The sequence below is a fragment of the Myodes glareolus genome, chromosome 7, assembly GCF_982192425.1.
Source record: "Myodes glareolus chromosome 7, mMyoGla1.1, whole genome shotgun sequence".
Classification (NCBI taxonomy): domain Eukaryota; kingdom Metazoa; phylum Chordata; class Mammalia; order Rodentia; family Cricetidae; genus Myodes; species Myodes glareolus.
The window spans coordinates 95,702,051-95,722,603 of record NC_142032.1 but is presented as its reverse complement, the minus strand read 5'-3'; the positions used below and the strand labels follow the sequence as shown (position 1 = coordinate 95,722,603).

General features: G+C 41.6%; 1 protein-coding gene across 2 annotated transcripts in view; it reads right to left on the bottom strand.

Annotated features, from left to right (window-relative positions):
- Window positions 1-1,012: 1,012 nt before the first annotated feature.
- The window catches only part of Ric3 (RIC3 acetylcholine receptor chaperone), a 49,769-nt gene continuing 30,228 nt past the window's right edge, over window positions 1,013-20,553 (bottom strand). The window contains exons 5-6 of one of the 2 annotated variants that reach the window (XM_048460308.3): window positions 14,649-14,797; window positions 1,013-3,051 (exon numbers count right to left, since the gene is read on the bottom strand). In XM_048460308.3, coding sequence (XP_048316265.1) covers window positions 2,612-3,051; window positions 14,649-14,797 — 589 coding nt within the window. In that variant the 3' untranslated portion in view covers window positions 1,013-2,611. The remainder of the gene's footprint in view (window positions 3,052-14,648; window positions 14,798-20,553) is intronic. The other variant, XM_048460309.3, reaches the window with a different exon arrangement.

Sequence of the window (20,553 nt, the reverse complement as noted above, 5' to 3'; positions counted from 1 at the left end):
AATGGCCTGTTGTCTTGCTACTAGAAGGTACGTTTTAGACATGCTGACGGTTAAGGCTGCAGAATAGTTGGGTCATGGTCTTCCTGATCACTGCTCAACAGGTAGCACACAAATATTCTTTGTGGATACAAACTCTAAATAAAGGGAAAGGGAAGAGCAGAACGATAATTAGGGTTCACTTATTTACTCGGGTGTTTTTGACGTGAATTAAAAGCAGTCTCTGCCTGAACCATGGTCTGGCACCTTTAGCCCTTTAGCTTCTGCCTTTGTGAGGAAGACCAAATACAGGATGTTCTAAAAGGGGAAAGGGTCTTGTTTACTCATCAGGTTGATGAAAAATCCTAAAGTTGTAGAACACATGTCCAGGAAGATCTTGCCTTAAACCTGTTGCCACGATGGTTAATCTCAATTCCAAATTTGAAGGGATTTAGAATACCACAGAAACACACCTGTCTAGGACAGTTTACAAGATGGTCTAGTCGGGAGGAGACCCATCTTCATGGTGGGCAGCAGCATCCCATTGGCTGGGGTCCCAGACTGAATAAAAGGGGAAATAAACCGAGTGCTGGTGTTCATCTCTTTCTGCTCCCTGACTGCACCAGTCTTCACGGCCCCTCTGCCAGGAAGGACTGTCCACAAACTACGCCCTTCCTGCATTAAGTTGCCTTCACTGAGTATTTTGTCACAGAGATAAAAAAATATTATGCCATGTGTATATGCTCCTTTTTCAAAGTGTCTGAGTGTAGATCATAAATGATTTTATCACCTAAGTCTAAGGTACAAAGAACATTAGCGGTTACATCCATCTCTACTCTTAGCACACCTCTGGACCTAGTCCCTGAGCACTATATGAGGCATTGTCCTGTTTCCTACTATGACACTGTGAAGGGATCTTCTGGCTGATCACCTACTTTATTTACCAAGCATGGTCCTAGGTGATGCAGTGGCTTCTTAGGCCAGCTGCTGCTACAGTGCCCCAGGGGTCACTGCAAACCTAATAGCAAGGCCTTGATGAAGTCTGCAGCCTTTAATACTGAGACATGAGTATCACAATGAAAATCAATCCCTTGATGCTGGTCCCCCTGGGTTGGATATACATGTAAAATCATCATATCCAAAGGATACAATTCTGGAAAATTAAGAAAGAAACAAACCTACATTCTAAATTACTGAAAGGTACATTCAAGTTTCTGGTGTATACAGACAAATATATTCCTATATGCAAACTAATATCTACAGTGGCAAGAACCTTAGTTGGTCCTTTTGGCAGGAACTGTTTCCATAGCTCACCCCAGTAAAAACAGAGTTGACTCTGTAACATTTTTCAGCCGAATATTCATTTACACACCCCGCTGTTCTTGCTAACCCACTTTTTCTGCCAAAATGTCCTTTCTCTTCCTTGCCCATGTTCTTAGTGTGACACAAAGTCTCTTTTGAAATTTATTGCTACTTTGGGAAAAGCATTCCTGTTCTTGCATGGTCCTGTAGTTTTGGGTCCACACTGTAATAAAACAGCTGTCACGTGATATGCAGTCATGCCTGAGCTTGTCAGGCTGCCCTGTGCACACCGCAGGCTGCCCTGTGCACACCGCAGGCTGCCCTGTGCACACCGCAGGCTGCCCTGTGCACACCGCAGGCTGCCCTGTGCACACCGACTAGCTCATTTACAGCTTATGACCCGAGAGACCTGTATTTTACAACCCTCACTTTACAGATGCCCACACTAGGCTCGGATTGCCTAAGGAGCCAATCCAGAACTCTACAGGCAGAGTCTCAGGGAAGCATCAGGACCCAGTTTTCTGTGCCCAAAGAATCCACAATCTCAAGCCTTCCTCGAGTATCTGTCAAACTCCCATAGTAAACTAGAACTCTTTAAGATACAAACTCAGCCTTTTTTTACTCGGCATGAGTACAAAATGTCCCCTAGCCGCAGATGACCGGACATATAAAGGTGCTTCTGGATTGGCAATTCTGTTCAACAGAGTAAGGACACGGGAAGCTAAAGATCAAGGCGATATACAAGCAAAATGGTCTCCAAATAGGCCTGTGTACTCCGGAGGAGCCAGGATATCTTAACCTAGAAGGTTCTGAGGGGAGGCTACAGCTCAGTCAGCTGTCTTGCTGTGTGCTCTGGGCCCCTCATCCTTACAACTGAGCATGCTCTTCTTGGGGGACTACTAACAATTTCAAAAGAATAAGGCATTTGGGAGTCTAAAATCTTCATTTTCAAAATCTTAAGTTCCCAACATCTGCTAATCAATGCTCATTCATAGGTAAACCTGTTACTCCTGTGTGGAGGGGTCAGATCTTTGCACAGGTGGTACCACCTCCAGGCACAATCAAACAAGTATAATTACCTAATGAGTTAGTGTCTCTGATGCAGAAAGGCAGGAAGAGAAAGATGATGCTGTCCTGTGTTCACACTAATGTCTACTTTACAAGGTGACAGGTGAGCAAGCACCAGGAAGGATAAATAATATCCATGGTAGTGACCCAGAACTATGCTATTGAATCCAGAGGGATTGAATACAGATGGCACCGGGCCATGGATGAAATTAAGAAAAGATACCTTGGGAGTAGAGCAATGGATACATCATCAAACAGGCTGCTTTCACTCTAAACTCTGGGGGTTGCGCTTCCTCAAGATGCCACCCATGTGTGTGTTATCAGTGCTGATTCCCAACCCCTCAGTTGTAAAGTCTTGGGACCAGTCTTCCTTGGTGGCTTCCTCTTGCTCACTGTAGCCATCTGCACTGAAACCAGCATTCTCTGCCAAGACAGCAGGATCCTCTTCTTCATGAAAACAGCAGGAGCATGATTCTGGTTTAGGATCACACAGGGTAACAGAATTATCTTCCTGGGCTCCAGGGTCAGTGGGCAAATGATCCCAGCTCAAATGCTCTGACCCTTCCTCTTCCATCACCCCTATTCGTTCAGCTATTTCTTCAGCAGAGGGCTCTTTTGGATCAGGGTAATCCACCAGGATTGTTTCTTGCCTACGCTTGATACTATCGGAAAGGTCATACACTGGATAAGTCTCTTCAGGGTAACCTAGAGGGGAAAGTAGAACAAAGTCTTACAAAGAGCATCTTTGAAAATAAATAGTGTCAGGATCAGAGAGGATTCTCTGGCAGCAGCTATCCTATCCTAACAAATCCATCCAATAAATCTCTAAGATGGTTCTAATAGTCCTAAAGTTTCACTTGAACAAATTCCTAGCAGTCTGGCTGACTATCCCTATGCTCTTTGAAATACAAACCAAGGCAGAGGAAAATCCTTCTTAAGTAAGGTGCTTGGGGGTAGAGGTAAGTCTCACCCCTCATGTTTCTGCAACACTGATGAAGATTAAGCAAACAGCATGAGCCTTCAGCATAAAAAAAAAATGCACCAATACCAGATGGAGAGGGCTTAGCTTAAGGCTAGTGTTTACACTTTCTATTTGGAACTGTTTCCAAATCTTCTGGTGGGGGTGGGGCTGGGAAAAGGAATGCTAAATCCTTTGGAAAATAAACCATGGTGCTTTCTACTTATCAAAATAACCAAAATACTCTGTGCCAGAAGCAGGAGCAAGTTAGCAAGACATGACCAAGACCCCACAGGACAAGAGCTGCATTTTCAGAGACAGAATTCCCATTGTTGGCATCTTCATTTCACAAAATGGAACAAAAGGAAAAAACAACAAACAGGTAATGAAGTGAGTAGCACTGGCACTGAACCTCAGCTATGATAATGAGAAAGAGGCTATGCTGCCAAATAAGGAATGAAACAAAATAAATCTGTGTCAGCCAAGCCCAGCCTGAGCAGCAGATGGGCCACGCTGGAGTTCATACGCTAGTTCTGGCAATGGCAGTGTTCACTACACAATGTAGAAAGCTGGAGAATTCAAAATCCATTTGCATGGTGACGATAACCCTATATTCAGCTCTGAGAGACACCACTTTTTGCCCATCAATTATGAAAAATGACAATCTTTTGGTATGATATGTGGTATCTAGAGACATTTTGACCTTTCTGATTATAAAAGTTATTCAGACTTGCAGCATTTTTGAGGAAAGTAGCATAGCCTTTATTTAGCTATATTTTTCCTACTAATTTTAGTTACAGACAAGTTTAAAAAGAAAACACAATTCACCTAGAATCTTACCATTTATCACTGGCTTTTAAAGTCAAATATAGATAGTATTTTTCTGCTTTTTTAATAAAGATCATGTTGGATGTGTACTGTTGTTCTGTACTTTTTCATTTAAAGTGTGTCATGGGAATTTTTCCATGTCATACAACTGACATGATTTACTATTCTTATAAGACATTCAAACAAATTCCTTCCAACTTGTCCCCCATTGTAAGCTGTGTGACAGTGAAGAGCTCTGAATATAAACACAGACCTCCTACCCCAATTCTTCAAGGTAGACATCTAGAAATATGGAGAGTCGGCCAAAGTCATATAGAAGACTATTTCTGCCAAATTACTTTCCAGAAGAGCCATAGAATGTTTCAGTTATCCCAGAGATGTAAACACTGCCTCTTACCAATCCCCCACTAGCACTGACATGAGTACCAGAATCTTGCCCATGCAATGGTATTTTGAGGGGAGATCTTTAGGAGGGGATTAAATCAGGTCTGAAGGGAAGTTCCACGCGATGGCATTCATGGACCTGTAAGAAGAAAAACTGAAGACATCAAGCTTGCTCTGTCTCACCTTGTGATGCCCTCTGACACACAATGGCGCAGCAAGAAGGATTTAACCAGATGCCAAGTGGATGTCGACACCATGACTCCTAGAACAACGACTAAGTAAGCCTCCGATCCTTTTTAAGTTACCTCATCTGATATTCAGTCATAGCAATAGAAAATGAACTGCAACAGCTACCCCCCGGCTTTCACAACCTCAGGGCAGGAGTTTGCTACTTCCATCTCAACCACTGACTCTCAGGAGCAGTCCATTTGTGTACCTCACTCTTCACCAAGAGCAAGCTTACCTTTGCATTTTAATGACTACCTACTTTGGTGTAGGAGGGAAGACAATTAGACTGAACTCTAGGCCCAGTCCAGCAGCCTCAGGATTCAGGTCATGCTGGCCTCCATGGCCACAGGGACCAGTCCTACTCTGGCACAAAGTCCAGGGCAGTCCCGTGACCCTAGTTATCAGGCTTACCCACCGCAATCTCTACACTGACTCCCACAGAAACAGGGTCCAGGTCCACCCAGCAACAACCAAGCTTTGGGTTCCAGACTAGCCCTGCCACCGCTTCTAGGTCTATCCAGAACCAAGATACCTCTGAAGTCAGAAATCAAGATGTTAAATGCAGACATGGCTCTAGGCGTATCTACTGATGGTGTAGTCCTGAAGCGAATCTCCACAGTCTAGTGCATTCAGGTCCCATGCTCATTCCAGTACATGTGAGTACTAGACCAATACATAGATCAAGCTTCCAGATCACCTCTGGATCCCATAGTCCCTGGACCTAAAGTTAGGCCCATAAGGTTTTCTCATGCAAAATAGGCCCTTAGGCTGCCTCAGCACCAGACCTTATAGACTCAAGGTACCAGGCCCATCCCAAGACTTCGTTAGCCTCTCCAGACTCCAGGTCATCCATTCCAGGTTTTAAGCAAGCCACCTCAAGATACAAACAAGACAACAAAAATCTAATCACAAAGGAAGACTGACAGGGAGGAAAAGTACAAAGAATCTACAAAAAAAACCAGAAAACAACTATCAAAATAATAGTCAGGGGCTAGTAAGATGGCTCAGTGGGTAAAGGCACTTACTTTACCACCAGGTCCAACAACCTGGGCTCCATCCCCAAGACCAACATAGTGGAAAGACAGAACCAACTTCAACCGGCTGTCCTCTCACCTCCATACGCAAAGTGATGCACATCCACAGACACATGAATACACACAAATGAACACACTAGAGTGACGGAGAAAGAGTAGAAAGAAGATATCCCAGATAATGGAAAACTGAAAAACAAGTACTTCTACTTAAGGAAAACTAATGTTAAACCCCAAACTATCATTAATGACCCATCCAAATGCTGATGTAGTTCATGTCAAATGTCTTAACACTTTAGAACTTCATTAAAAATACATAAGCAAACAACAAAGATTCACTGCTTCTATGAAAAACACAGCAGTTCAAAACATGAAATCCAAACTAAGCAAATTATACAGCAGCCACCAATAAAATAGTCAACACAGGGAATGGATTTAACACATCAACTTATCCCTAGTGACATTCAAGAGGATACAGAGCAAACAGAAATAGAATTCCTGTAAACAGAAAGGCATGATCACAAGATGAAAAATTTATACCCAGGAATAAAGGTCACAAGATTAAGATGGACATGGCTGAGAACAAATCCATGTATTAAAAGTTCACACTAAAGAATTCTATAACAAATACAAATGACAAAGAAATGGCAATTCAGAGAAATTGTAGAGGTTCATCGTTGTACCCCATTTTGAATTACTAGACTATGAAAGCAAAGTAAAATAGATCAAAACATTAATAAAAAACGATGAGAGAAAACATCTGTTCACTGATGGAAGACTCACTAACTGCTGGGCAAAAGTAGTATAAAAACACATTCATGTATACACAGACAAAACCAATGACTGTGACCAAATTTAGATTTTCAAATATAAAATGAAAATGAATTCCCAGACAGAAAACAAACAGCTAACTAAAAACAGACTACCTACTGAGAAGGGATCAGACCAGAACACGATTTCTTGGTTTCAGTCAAGTGAAAGCACAGAATGAACAAGGATTCCAACTTCTAAGGGCAATGGCAGGCCATGAATCTTCTAGCAGCAAGATAAAATTCCATAGAGCTATCTAAGCATTCTAACCCATAGCGCTTTACAGAGAGAGAAGGTGTGGTTCATATGTCAGGTCTACACCACTGCAACAAAATACCTCAGATAATTAGTTCATAAAGAGAAAGGTTTATTGTGGACAAAGGTTCTGGAGATTCCAACCCAAGATTGGGAAGCCCATTGCTTTAGGCCTCTGGCAAGGGCAGCACATTACAACAGAATCAAGAGGCAAACCGCTTCCAGCCAGAAAAGAAGTGACTGGGGTACCACAGTCCCCCTTGAGGGCATCCATACAATGAACTAAGGACTTTCCCTGAGGCCCACACTTCTAAAAGGTCCACATCCCAATAATGTCAGTTTAGGGACCAATCCTTTAACATGTAAACATCAAAAATAAGGCAGGACATTGTCTTGGGTAATATAAAAATTCATCAAAAGTTAAATTCAGTAACTGGGAAGCTGGATATAAGAAAGTAGATATAAGGCAGGCTTGCTGCTCAAGTCTGAGATCATAGCTATCTATGACACAAGACACAAGGCAACTTCAAGGCCAGACTGGGCAACTCAGCAAGAAGACCCATTACAACTTTTAAGGTTTGCAGATGGAGCTCAGTGGTGAAGCTCTTGCCTAACAAGCAAGTTATGTTCAAAGGCTGTAAGTTCAATTCCTAATAGAGAGGGGGGAAGTAGCTGAGTCATATACAGCTGTGTGTGCCTAAGATCCCAGCACTCAGGAGGCAGAGGCAAGAGGGCTAGGAGTTCAAGGCCAGTCTGGGCTATGTGGTGACAACCTATCTCAGAAAAATGACGGATGGACTTGCGGTCAGACTTGGCTTTGCTGGAGATGATGAATTGAGAACTTTGGCGAGCTGGGAAACAACAACATGGTCTTTGGAGCCCAGCAAGAGGCCCTGCTCCTGTACTGAGATCTATCCCGAGTGGGGAGTGAGTGGCTGCCGGGCCTGCTGGTCCCAGGAAACAGAGTCCAGGCCCCCTCCAATTCCCTAAACTTTTCTGGAAATTCAGCGGGGCATCTCCCTGGCTACTGGCTTTCTTTACCCCATCCCATATTGCCCACAAGCACTCCTTTTCATCTGCAGGGTCCTTAGATCCCCCAGCACAGCCTGCTTCAGGGCGGAGGTGGATCTGAGAGCTAGCTCCAGTGCTGAGGGGACCTAAGAGAGGGCAGATCAAGAAAAACCCCCAAGTACACAGTCAGCCACAGCAAAGACTGGACCAAGACGCCAAGACTCTCCTGGTTGCATTTGAAGGAAGAGATGGGCAGGCGCCAATGCAAGAATTCCTCCAACATCCTGAAAAGCAGCATGATAACACCAGCATCCAGCGAACACGCAACAGGAAGACTTGAACATCCTATTCCAGAAGAAGTAGAAGAAATTGACTTTAAACGTAACATTATGAAAATGATGGAGACCCTAAAACAGGAAATGAAAAACTCCCTTAAAGAAATGGAAGAGAAGACAAACAAAAAGTTAGAGGAAATTAATAAATCCCTCAAAGATACCCAAGAAAACCAAGAAAAAGCAATCAAACAGGTAAAGGAAACAGTTCAAGACTTGAAGACCGAAATGGAGGTAAAAAAGAAAACACAAACCGAGGGATGGCTGGATATGGAAAATCTGGGTAAATGAACAGGAAATAAAGAGACAAGTGTTACCAACAGAATACAAGAGATAGAAGAAAGAATCTTAGGTGCTGAAGATACTATAGAGGAAATAGACGCATTGATTAGAGAAAAAGAAAGGATGGAGGGAGAAGAGTAGGGAAGGAGGGGGTAAGAGAGTAATAGAAAAATGGAAAGGGTAACTATCTATGTAAAACAATCAATCATTGGTAATGTAGCAGGGAATATAATAACATGGTTAAATGATACTTAAAGCTGAAAAGGCACGTGTCTTTAAAAGTTAGTACCACAGCTAAAATTCTATGTGATCTCAATACAACCTACAAGGTTGTGTTCCCCTACAAGAAAATGATAGGGAGAGGAGTAATACTAGGGAATAAAATTATATAATACAGATTTACAAGCTGGAAGGAAAACAATCTTTTATTGCTGACTGGTGAGGTTGACATTTTCACAGGTTTTACAATTGGTGGCATCTTTTTCTTCTGTGAACTGTTTATTTGAATTTCAATGACTTCTGTATTAACCATAGAACTTTTTATATATAAGCCCATGAACTTGTTTTACACATATTTGCTGTAGATATTTTTTCAGTCCAGCATGAGCTTTTAAACTCTTATACTATTTTAACTACATAAGGAGGAAGTTTTATGTATAGAAAGCTTTATTATTAACCTTTGTGTTACAACTTCATGTGTCACTTTCAGTAATTAACTTTTTTTTAATCTTGAGATAAATATAAATTGACATAAGCACAGAAATCCCTTGTTATTCCATTGATGGCACAAAGAAAAATACAGCATAATATCATAACCAAGATATTTTAGTTAGGGTTTTTATTTCTGTGAAGAGACACTATGACCACAGCAACTATTATAAGGAAAACATTCAACTGGAGTGGTTGGCTTACTGTTTCAGAGGTTCAGTCCATTATCATCATGGTGGGGAGCATGGTGGCATGCAGGTAGAAATGATGCTGGAGGAATAGCTGAGAGTCCTACATCTTGCAGGCAACCAGAAGCTGACTGACAGACTGGGTTACCATGAGCATAGGACAGACACCTCAAAGCCCGCCCCCACAGTAACATGCTTCCTCCAAGAAGACCATATGCACTCCAACAATAGTGCCACCCCTTTGGGAGCTATTTTCTTTCAAACCACCATACAAGATATCTACATTAGCAGAGCAGGAGTAAGGAGATAGTTCAACAGAAAAGCCCTTGTCCTGCAAGCACAAGGCCTGGCATTTAATCCCCAACACCACATACACAGCAGGTGTGCATGAACAACTTGCTTGTAATCTTAGTGCTTGGGAGGCTGAGACAGGACTCTCAAGACAAGCTGGCTAGCTGGATTAGTGAAATTGGAAAGCTCTGGATTTAAACAAGAGTTCCTGCCTAAATATATAAGGTGGAAAGAAATTAAGAAAAACGCTTGAAAATAAAAATAAAAAAGACACCTGACCTCAACCTTTTGCCTGAACACACACGTGAATATGCATACATGCATACACACTCCATACACATGCATGCATTCAACATACACAAAAAGAAAAACATATAGTAGAGAATATATTCATCCACAAGGCTGCCTTATGTTGTTGCCCTTCATGACCACAACCTCTCTTTCCTACCAGCATGTTGCTCCTCAATTCCTAACAATTACTAGTATGTTATCTATTCCCAAACTTTGCCATTTGAAGAGTATTATACATATAGAATCATAGTTTTTTGAATAAGCTTCTACCCTTCACCCTGCATAATTCTCTACATGTATCAATAATTCATTCCTTCTTATTGCTTTGTGGTATACTATGTAATGCATGTACCACCATTTAACTAGTCACCTGCTAAAGGATATTTAAATTGATTCTAGCTTTTACCTATTAGATAAAACTGCTATGAATATTCATGTACAAGTCCTGCATGTCCCTGCCCTCATTTCTTGGGTATAAATATCAAGGCTGCAACTGCTGTGTTACATAGTATTTACATGCTTAGATTTTTTTTTTTTTTAACAATCTACTACTTTGTTTTCCAAAACATCCTGTTGTGGATTGAATACAAAATGTCCCTCACAAACTCCTATTTTTAATGCTTGGTTCCCAGCTGGTAGTTCTTTTTTAGGAGGCTGTGGAGGAGGCAAAGCCTAGCTGGAAGATATAGACTGCTGAGGATAGATGCCTGGCCACTTCTCTGCTTTCTGAACCCTCCCTGTTGTAAAATGGGATGTTCCACTAAGTCTTCCTGCCACGGGCAAGAGAAATCATTTGGTCACTGAGACAGAAAAGTAACTAATAACACATGCATTCCCTTCCATATCTCACTACCAATGTAAACATAATACTTTCTTTGTAGTCCAATCTGGTGCAATTTCTTATTTCAGTCATTCTGAAAGGTATGGAGAAGCATCCTTTTTTAAAAAAAACAAAAACAAAAACAAAAACGTTAAAACAGTGCCTCACTATATAGCCCCTTTGCCCAAATTTACTATATAGACCAGGCTGGCCCCAAACTCACAGAGATCCACCTGCCTCTGCTTCTACTTCTGCTGGGGTTAAAGGTGTGCACTACTATACCCTGCTATCTTATTCTAATTTTAATTTGCATTTTCTAAGAGGAAAATTATGTTGAATATGCTTTAATGTGTGCATTTGTGATCTGTATCCTCGCTGCTGAAACGTCTGTTTATACCTTGTGCACATTTTCAAATACGACAAACAAGTGGGCCACAATAATCCCTAGAAGGGAAAAGGGGGCCCATGGAATTCCCTGAGTTCAGAAAAACAGACATGAGAGTTCAGAGAAGGAAGGGAAGTCAGAATTTGCTGAGAACTACAGAGCTTCTTAATTAAATACTTCAGAGACATGCAGAGGGAGCCTCACGTTTGTAGCTGAGCACTGACATGGGAAGGAACAGGATGCCACTAGGTGTCAGCAGTAAGGACATCCTAAACTTACACATAGGTAAGAAGAGCTTGTGTTCTATCCAGAGAAGACTTGTCAGAAACCGGGTTTAAACAAGGCTTACTAAGGCTAAACCAGCCCTCAAGTATATTCCAGAGCCAACCTCACAATGAGAACAAAACACAGGTCTTTGAAAAGATCAAAAGTTATAAGTCTGTCCAGTTGATCAGGAAACGAAGTGAGAGGAAGAAAAGATTATTAGTATCAGTACAGAGAAGTACACATTAAAGGTGGTGGTGGTTCACGCCTTTAATCCCAGCACTTGGAAGGCAAAGATAGGCAGATCTCTGTGAGTTCAAGGCCAGCCTGGTCTAAGGACAGGCTCCAAAGCTACAGAGAAACCCTGTCTCAAATATATATAAATTTACATATATTATATATAACTATTATATATAATATATATTCCACTGGTGTCACAGACAGTAAGTAGGTAGAGAAGATTATGAACAATATTTTCTAACAAGACATTTGTATGAAGTATGCAAAACTTATAAAACTACTTTCAAAGCTTACTTAAAGTATTAAAGAAATTCAATTTATTCTTGCAAGTCTACATATGCACCTGCACACACATTCCAAAACACAAAAATCCCCCAGGCAGGCCCAGATAAACTCCACTAATGACTATGGATTAGCAGCACTTCAACACAAACTTCCAGAAAAGACTGCAACCCCAGTGCAAGGCATTACTCTGAAATCAAGTCCAAAGACAGTATAGGATAAAAGAAAATCACTAGTAAGTAGCCTTTATAAACACCAGCATTAAAAAATAATCTTTGCAAACAAATACAGAGACACACAGCCAGACATTATACAGAGAGGGAGTCCTTGGAATACACGGTTCTAAATGGGATGTCTCCATCCAGTTCCTCCCCTCAGAGCTCAGGGAACCCCAAGGAAGAGAAGCAGAAAGAGTGCAAGAGCCAGATGGGGTGGATGGAGGAGACTGGAGAACAAGACCCTCTAAACCAACTGAGCAAAGCTAAGCAGTAAGCACAGGGTAGACCTGGTCTGTACCAGGTCCTCTGCATGTAGATTATGGCTTTCAGCCAGAACTTTTATAGGACGCCTGAGTTTGTGAACTAGTGGATCTTATGCCTTCCTTAGGGCTCTTTTCCTTCTGCTGCTTTGCCTTGTGCAACTTTGATGGGATGGTTTTTGTTTTATCTTACTATATTTTATTTTATGTTTTATTGTTATCTCTTAGAAGCCTGTTGTTTTTAATGGGAGACAAAAAGGCAGTGGATCAGGAGGAGCAAGGAGGTGGGGGAGGAACTGGAAGGAGTAGGGGAGGGGAAACTGTGATCAGGATATACTGTATGAGAAAAGAATCTATTTTTAATAAAAGGGGGGAAGCCTTTGAAAACTGAGTCTAGCCATATATTAGCATGACAAAAAAGGTCTTAACACATGTTGTAGTTATTCTAGAACTAAAAAACCAATGCAGGGCTCTTTTTCTGTAATTGTTGTGACATGTGTATGTATGTATGTATGTGATGTGCATTCCCTAAACATATAAATACAACCTTCTCAATCTGTATGTTACCTGTATGTATGTATGTATGTTTTCAGGGCTGACATTTGGTATTAGACTAGGAATGGAGCGCAGTAGCAGAGCATGTGCCCACATGTGCAAAGCTCTAGGTTTCACACCTAGGAAAATACACACACACACACACACACACACACACACACACACACACACACCGAGAGAAAGAGAGAGTCAACTGATTTTCAACCAGTGTGCTAAATCAAATTAAAGGAGAGTGATATAATGAGATATGAAAAAGCAAATTTAAGTTCTGATGCCTACCATCTATAAAGATTAACTCAAGGGAGGGATTGGAGGGAGGAAAGGAAAGGGAGAAAATGATGTAATTATACTTTAATTTCAAAAATATTAATTAAAAATTGATTCTCAAATAAACCTAAATGCAAGCATTAAAGTCACATAATTTCTAGAGGAAAACATTTTGAATAAGGTAAAGATGTCTTAAACAGAACATATAAAAATATGAGTTAAATGAAAAATATAACTTCATAAAAATTTAAGGCTTCTCTTTGAAAGATGCTATTAAGGAAATAAAAAGGCGAGTCACAGGTTATGAGAAAATACATGTAAAATACCTAACTGGTAAAGTACTTGCATCCAAGATACATAAAAGCTCTTAGAGCTGGGAACGGTGATGCACATATATAATCCCAGTACTAGGGATGCTGAGGCACAAGGATAATGCATTCATGACTAACTAGCCTGGGTGCTATACAGTGACTATAGCCCAGCCAGGGCTACTGTATCACAAAACCTTGTCTCAAAAAATACCTCCATACAGAAAATAAATTATGCTGCAACTTAATAAAAACACATTCAAACCAATAATCAAAAATAATAATTAGAACAAGCTCTTCAACAAAGATATGCAGTTTGGAAATAAGCACATGAAAAAATGTTCAGCATCATAAGTCACTGGGGAAATGTAAATTTGAGTTATGACTGCAATACCGCTGAAATCTCACAGAATGGCTAACATTTACAGAGACATTGTATTAGCAAGGATATGGGATAACTGACTCACAAGCTACTGGTGAAAATGTACAGCCACTTTAAAGCTAGCTTACAGTATCTATAAATTTAAACATATACGGACTATAAACCCTGAAATCCTAGTCCTATATTGAAAGAGAAGCACAGTGTGTCCAAAAGAAGCCATGAGAAGCCTTGCATGCAAACCTCACAGCAGCTCGGACCCCACAGTTCAAAGCCAGAAAAAGCCCAGTGTTAATCAGCTACTAAGTGGATGAACAAGCTGTGGTATATTTATACAATACTCCAGCAATTTCAGAAAGAACGTGTGACACACTCAACAACACACATGACTCTCAAAAGCATTACTCTAAACAGAAGACACCCACCACAGCGCATCTGCAGTACAATCCGTTTATACAGGAAAAGCCCAATTATTGGGTGGAAAGCAGCTCAGCTGCTGCCAGAGGCAGGAGGGCAGGACTTTCTAGCATGATGAAACTGTTCTATCCTGAGTGTGATTACAACTATAGATGTTTGCCAAACTTTCCAACTGCACATTTATAAAAGGTAAACATTATACAAGTGAGAACAGAGATTTGTCATGCCTCAGTACAAGCTGATTTTTAAGGAAACTGGTAAGATGTCTTTTCTGGGTGACAGCTAATAAAGAAGTAAGGGGGCATTTTACCTTCCCAGTCCTCCATGTAAGGGGCTTCCTCAGCTTCCTTCTCTGGAGTAGATGTGTCAATGAACTTGCCTTCTTTCATGACCCTTGTGATTTCTCGGAGCTGATGCAGTAATCGTTTCTCTTGGTCAGATGTCACAGTCTGTGCTCTGCTGAGAAACATCAGACAATCCAGCCATCTGGTGGTCAGCACTTCTAAGCAATGGGGGTAATTTTGCCATGATCTGTTTGGATCCTCAAAGAAGAGGTCTAACAGCAGGTGATTTTCTAGAATTGACTCTAGAATGTCATGGGTGATGCCAGAGATGTTAGTTCCATGTTGTGATCTTACAAACGGGGAATCTACTCTCCAGAGTACTTCAAGTGACTGCTTGAGTCCATGACTACTGACATGGAAACAAGATCCCAGAGGTCTCAGCCGTGCATCTCACCAGGCTGAGCCCCCAGACTCTCAATTTCCCTCAAACTCGTACCTTAGTCCCTTTACTATGAGACACTTCTCTGAAGTAAGGATGTCAAAGAAAAATATTCTAGGCCATTAGTCTCAACCACAGAAAAACAATGGACTGGAATCCAAAGGCTTATTCTCAGAGGTACGTAACTCAGAACACTCATCATGTAGATAGAGAAACTGACAAACACAAGGTGATTACAGTTCGTGCCTTTTCTTTTTCCATCTCTCCTTTCCCACGCCCTCTCCTCTCCTTTCTTTTAGAACTCTGGTAAGCAAACACTTTACCAATGAGCCTATACCCCACCACAGGACTCAATATCTACAGTTTAGAAAACTGCACCTGACTGCCAACTTAGCTGTGGTTCTGGGCAAATACCTGCAAGAACAGCACCAGACTTGAGGGAAACAAGGCCCCGGAGAGGAAAAGGCTGCATCACACAGAAAGGCACGGTCCTAAAAACCTGTTTTGAGGCCAGTTCATCTAGTGGAGGAATTAAGAGAACTCTCATTCTCTCCTTAAAGACCCAAGCACCCAAGTCAGAGTCGCAGGAGGAAACCATGCACCAGTTATGGAAGCGCCCATTCCTCTCTCTGCTCAGTGTGATCTGCACTGGGCTCCTCTCCTTGCTCAGCCTAACAAACTTCACCTGACAGGAAAAATAGGTTTCTCCTTCAAACATTAAGCGTGTAACTGAGGAAAAGGGTGTGTCACTTCCACCCCCTCACTGGGAAGAAAACAAATTCAGTTCAGTTCTCCAACTTCCTCTAATGAAAATGACCCATTTTGTGGGTGAGTTCAGGGGTAGAATAGGATGACCTGCCTGCTTTCACATACTCTGGCTAGCAGTTTTTACAGACCGTTTCTCTGTACATGGAATATTCTGACACTAAATGAAACAAAATTGAGCCTCTGCTTCCTAACTTATGGAAAATGGAAACCTTTAACTAAAATAGAACAGATAAAATCCCAAACTAAAACATCCTTATAACTTTGAAAACATGTCTGCCTGCCCATTAAACAGAGTCCAGGATACACACATCACCTCTTCAGGATTTACTGCAATGAACGTTTTTATGGAATTCTTGCTATCTCAGCCTGCCCTGAACCCCCCAAAGGGCAGTCCGACTGCTCATGGCAGCACACACAGCAGGCCTACATATCCGTCTGGCTGGTCTCACTTACTCACCATTTGTTTTCCTCTACCTCTGAAATGTGGTCTTCACTCTGTCATTTACCAAATCTTACAAAAATCATCAGTGACTGGTTTACTCCTGAGTCCAGGGGTCTTTTCAGCTTGTTCTTTTTGATTCTTCTTACAGTAGAACATCCTTCCGAAACTCCCTGCTTTAGCCAGGAACACACCTGCATTCCTCCCACTTTTCTAGACGTTTCTGTTAGTTCTGACCTTGGCCTCCTCTCTCCATTTACTAAAGCCTGGTCACCACGAAGGCTCAATGTTACAGTCACGCTCCAGGGAGGCTGACCCAGCATCACAGATGAAGTCATTTCCTAAAGAGGAGATGTCCTAACCCTATCTTTAGTCTTTACTTTTTACCCAGATGTCCCTGTTGTCCAGTTATTTCCTCAGCATCTCTACTTGGGGACTTGTCATCACACTATATTTCAAATTAACCCTAAATTCAGTCCCTCAAAATCAAGGCTCACAAGAAGCTACATGAACAAGCAGAACAGGATAACAGGTTATCTATGGCAGATTCCAAAATGTTAGAAAAATATAAGGTCACAGGTGGTTAAATAATGTCACCTGACTTTTAACCAAAGGAATCACCAAGTCCAAATCCAAGAGTTAAATACAGAAAGAACAAAGCAGAAAGGAAAGACCAAGGCTAACACCAGAATATGATGGTCTCAAAGATTTGGTGATCTCATCTTTCGCCATGACCTTGATCATATCCCCAACAGCACATAGTCCTGTAGCTATTATATATTATATGTAGCTATTCTGACTGCATCTCAACCATATTCAAAGTTCAGACCATGTTCATTATCTCAAAATTCTTATCTTCTTTCTCTTCTTTTGTGTTTAATCTTAGTTAATGCCAGAATCTCCCAAGAAGTACTATAAATCTTCAGGCATCTTTGTATCGTTCCATTCCTTCTATGTTATTACCTAGTTGGTTTCCTTTGGGAACAGTCTCTCTTTTGCTCACACTATAGGTTAGGGTACAGCCATTCATCCCTTTACCTTTCTTTGACAGTGGTCAAGTGGCAGTCTTCCTATTCCACCTTCCTGTCTGTTGTGATTGGCTCATTAATAGTTGTTTGATCTAGATTGAACCAACTGAGTGGTAGGTCAATGCCTCAGCAAAGGAAAATAGATTTGCAAGGTCCTAGATTCAAAGATGTTTTTTTTTGGGGGGGGGGGGAGGAGTTACACTTGGGAGAGGGTGGGACATGTACAAGACAGCATGTGAGGGAGGTTGGCAAGGCCAGGGCACTCAGGAGTAGGCTCTTTCTAACCAGCGCTTCCTCAGACTACACCATGTTTCTAGAATAGAAGTCATTTCTGACCAGACACTCTACTCTTGGAAGGAAACCTTGCTAATTCTAAAGGCAGAAATAAGAACATCTCACCTTGCTTCCTTAACTGTGTCTCTGAGTTGGATACTGTGTTTAAAATCAGACATAACATAGAGGTCACTGCACATGTACAGACCTATACCCTTGAGGTGAAAGGTGCCTCAAAAATTTACAAGCCACATCAGGAATGTTTCCATGCTTCTAGTCACACACAGACATATGAAGGTACAGTTTCAGGACTGACTATTTCTCAGTTTCAGGCCAGTATCTTGCAGTCAGGAACACTATGGAAAGTATGAAGTATATGGATACCACACAAAAGGTTAGAGCTGTAAGCAAGCATGTGTTCCTTGTCTTAAATCCTTTCCTTGCCCCAGAAGTCAAGATGTCATCAAAATCATCTAACAGACTACACTGGAGCATCCACAGTTCTGATAATCATGAATGCTAGAACTACAGAGGCAGGCACAGAAGGAAACCTGGTGCACATCTCACCCGACACAGGAACCTATTCAAATGGATCAAAGGAGAGGATGGAAATAGAGTCCACCCACCCAGGACTAGGTCATGCTAAGTTCTGCAGCTCTTAGCTTGCTAGAGGAAAGCAAGTGAAACACTTCAAGATCTAGGCACAGGATTTTTATTTCAGGGATCCAAATAGCATAGGAAACTCCCTAAGAACTGAAATAGGACTATGTGAAATTAAAAAGCTACTGTACTGCAAAGGGAACAATCACCAGAGTGAAGGATGCCTGCAGAAATGGTACAGGATCCTACTGGCTACACATCAGACAGGGGACTAAGATCATAGAATAGATAAAGAACAGAAATTTAAACAACAAAATCTAATCATACAATCAATAAAAAGCCTACTGAACTGAACATACAGTTCTCAAAAGAAGAAACACAGATGCCAATAAGTGCTTTTAAAAGTGCTTAGCATCCTTAGCCACCAGGGAATGTGCTTTCATGGAAGCAGAGTTGCCTTCCAGTACTACAGGTAACACTTTACATATTTGCTGCTTTGCAGGCTGGAATTGATATGTCCTCAAGCAGTCTATACCTCAGCCTCTTGTAAAGAATAAGACATTATAGAGGTTCCCCAGGAACAAGGAGATGACGCAACTCTAGCTGCAGTGCAGGGACAACTTCCTCTGGCTCTGCACATATAGCACAAAGAAGACAGAAGGTAGTTAGGAGCTACAGTACTGAATTCCTGCGAGGCCAATAGAGAGATGGTACATGTTGGACAGGTGACGGATCATCTAATTTGAGTCTGAGTAATGGTGGGTAATAATGAATATCTTCACATGGTTCTTTTAACCCTGGGGTTAGATCTCCCAAGTAAGGGACTCTAACTATAGATATTCATCTATGGAGTTCATGACTCTTAGACTTGCTTGGGACAGTCAACAGCCCAGACTAAGGTACAGATATTAATCTGAGGCATAAGGGCCTATAAAAGTAGGGGTAGTTCTCAACCCAGACAGGAAAGTCACATACGTTTGTACATTAGATAATGTCTACAAAAGTAGTTAGCTCAGAACAGTCTTTAGCAAGTTTAGTGAACCTTTATATACACACACAGGTACAGTCATGTATATATGTGACTTCAGAACACATTTTAGGTTATAAGCCTACTTTCTGAACTGCGAAGAGGTCAAAGTTCCTGACATAGACAGGCAATGTTTCAGTGTTCATCCTCATGAATAGCATTTCAATAGCACATGAGATAATATAAGGAAATGTCAGGCCATGAAACTGCAAGTGTGAGGGTGCCTACTCTTCTTGCTTTTCTTTCTTTCCTCTCCTCTCCTCTCCTCTCCTCTCCTCTCCTCTCCTCTCCCCTCCCCTCCCCTCCCCTCCTCTCCTCTCCCCTCCCCTCCCCTCCCCTCTCCCCTCCCTTCTCCCCTCCCCTCCCCTCCCCTCCCCTCCCCTTCTCTTCTCTCCTTCCCTTCCTTTCTTTCTTTCGACAGAATTTCACTTGTTAGCCCTGGAACTTGTAGACCAGGCTGGCCTTGAACTCAGAGACCCACCTGCCCCTGCCTGCCACCGCTCAGTTGTCTACTCTTCTAATATGCAACCAGGGATGGGCAAATTAGATGTCAGGGAGCAGAGGAGAAGACACAGAGCACAAGTACTTGAAAGATGGCAAATATAAGAGGTCAATGCCTGTTCCTTGCATCAAAGACTCCACAACTGTGGACAACTGTCCATGAAGGTGTGGGAGAGACTGTTCACTATCCTGCATGAGATTGTTATGGCCCACCGTGAAGTTCTCCCTCCTTTCCTGTTAGAAAGTTCAGCTGAGACTCTCTGTCTTGGTACACAGTATCCACAGTATCACATTCTGGCTTTTCCTTCCTGGGTTTTGTTTTTTAAAGTTGTTCCCATTTTCATAAACCTCCTGCACCTTCTTTTTCAGATCCTTGGCCAGTGTGGCAGAGCATAAATGTTCCTTCCTAAGTGTTTGCCTGAATATATGTCTGTGCACTACATGTGTGCAGTGTCCAGGGAGGCAAGAGGAGAGCAATGGATCCCCTCCTCTGGACCTGGAGCTACAGACAGTGTGAGCTGCCATGTGGGTGCTGGGAATTGAACCCAGGGTCTCTGGAAGAACAGTCAGTGCTCTTAACCACTGAGCCATCTCTCCAGCCCCTTGTTGGTTTGTTTCTCGTTTTTCAATTTGGTCTCAGAAAATATAACATATAATATAAATATAAAATATAACCAGATTTTACTTAATATTTTATATTAGACAACCAGGGAAAGATACTTCTTAAAACTAGGTTATTTGATCCTACATGATTTACAAATTTCAAATTTTCACAATAATTCATACCACATTTAATGCTTGAAAATAGATTTCTCAATAATATGAAACTGGATGTCAACTGAGAAAGAATACATAT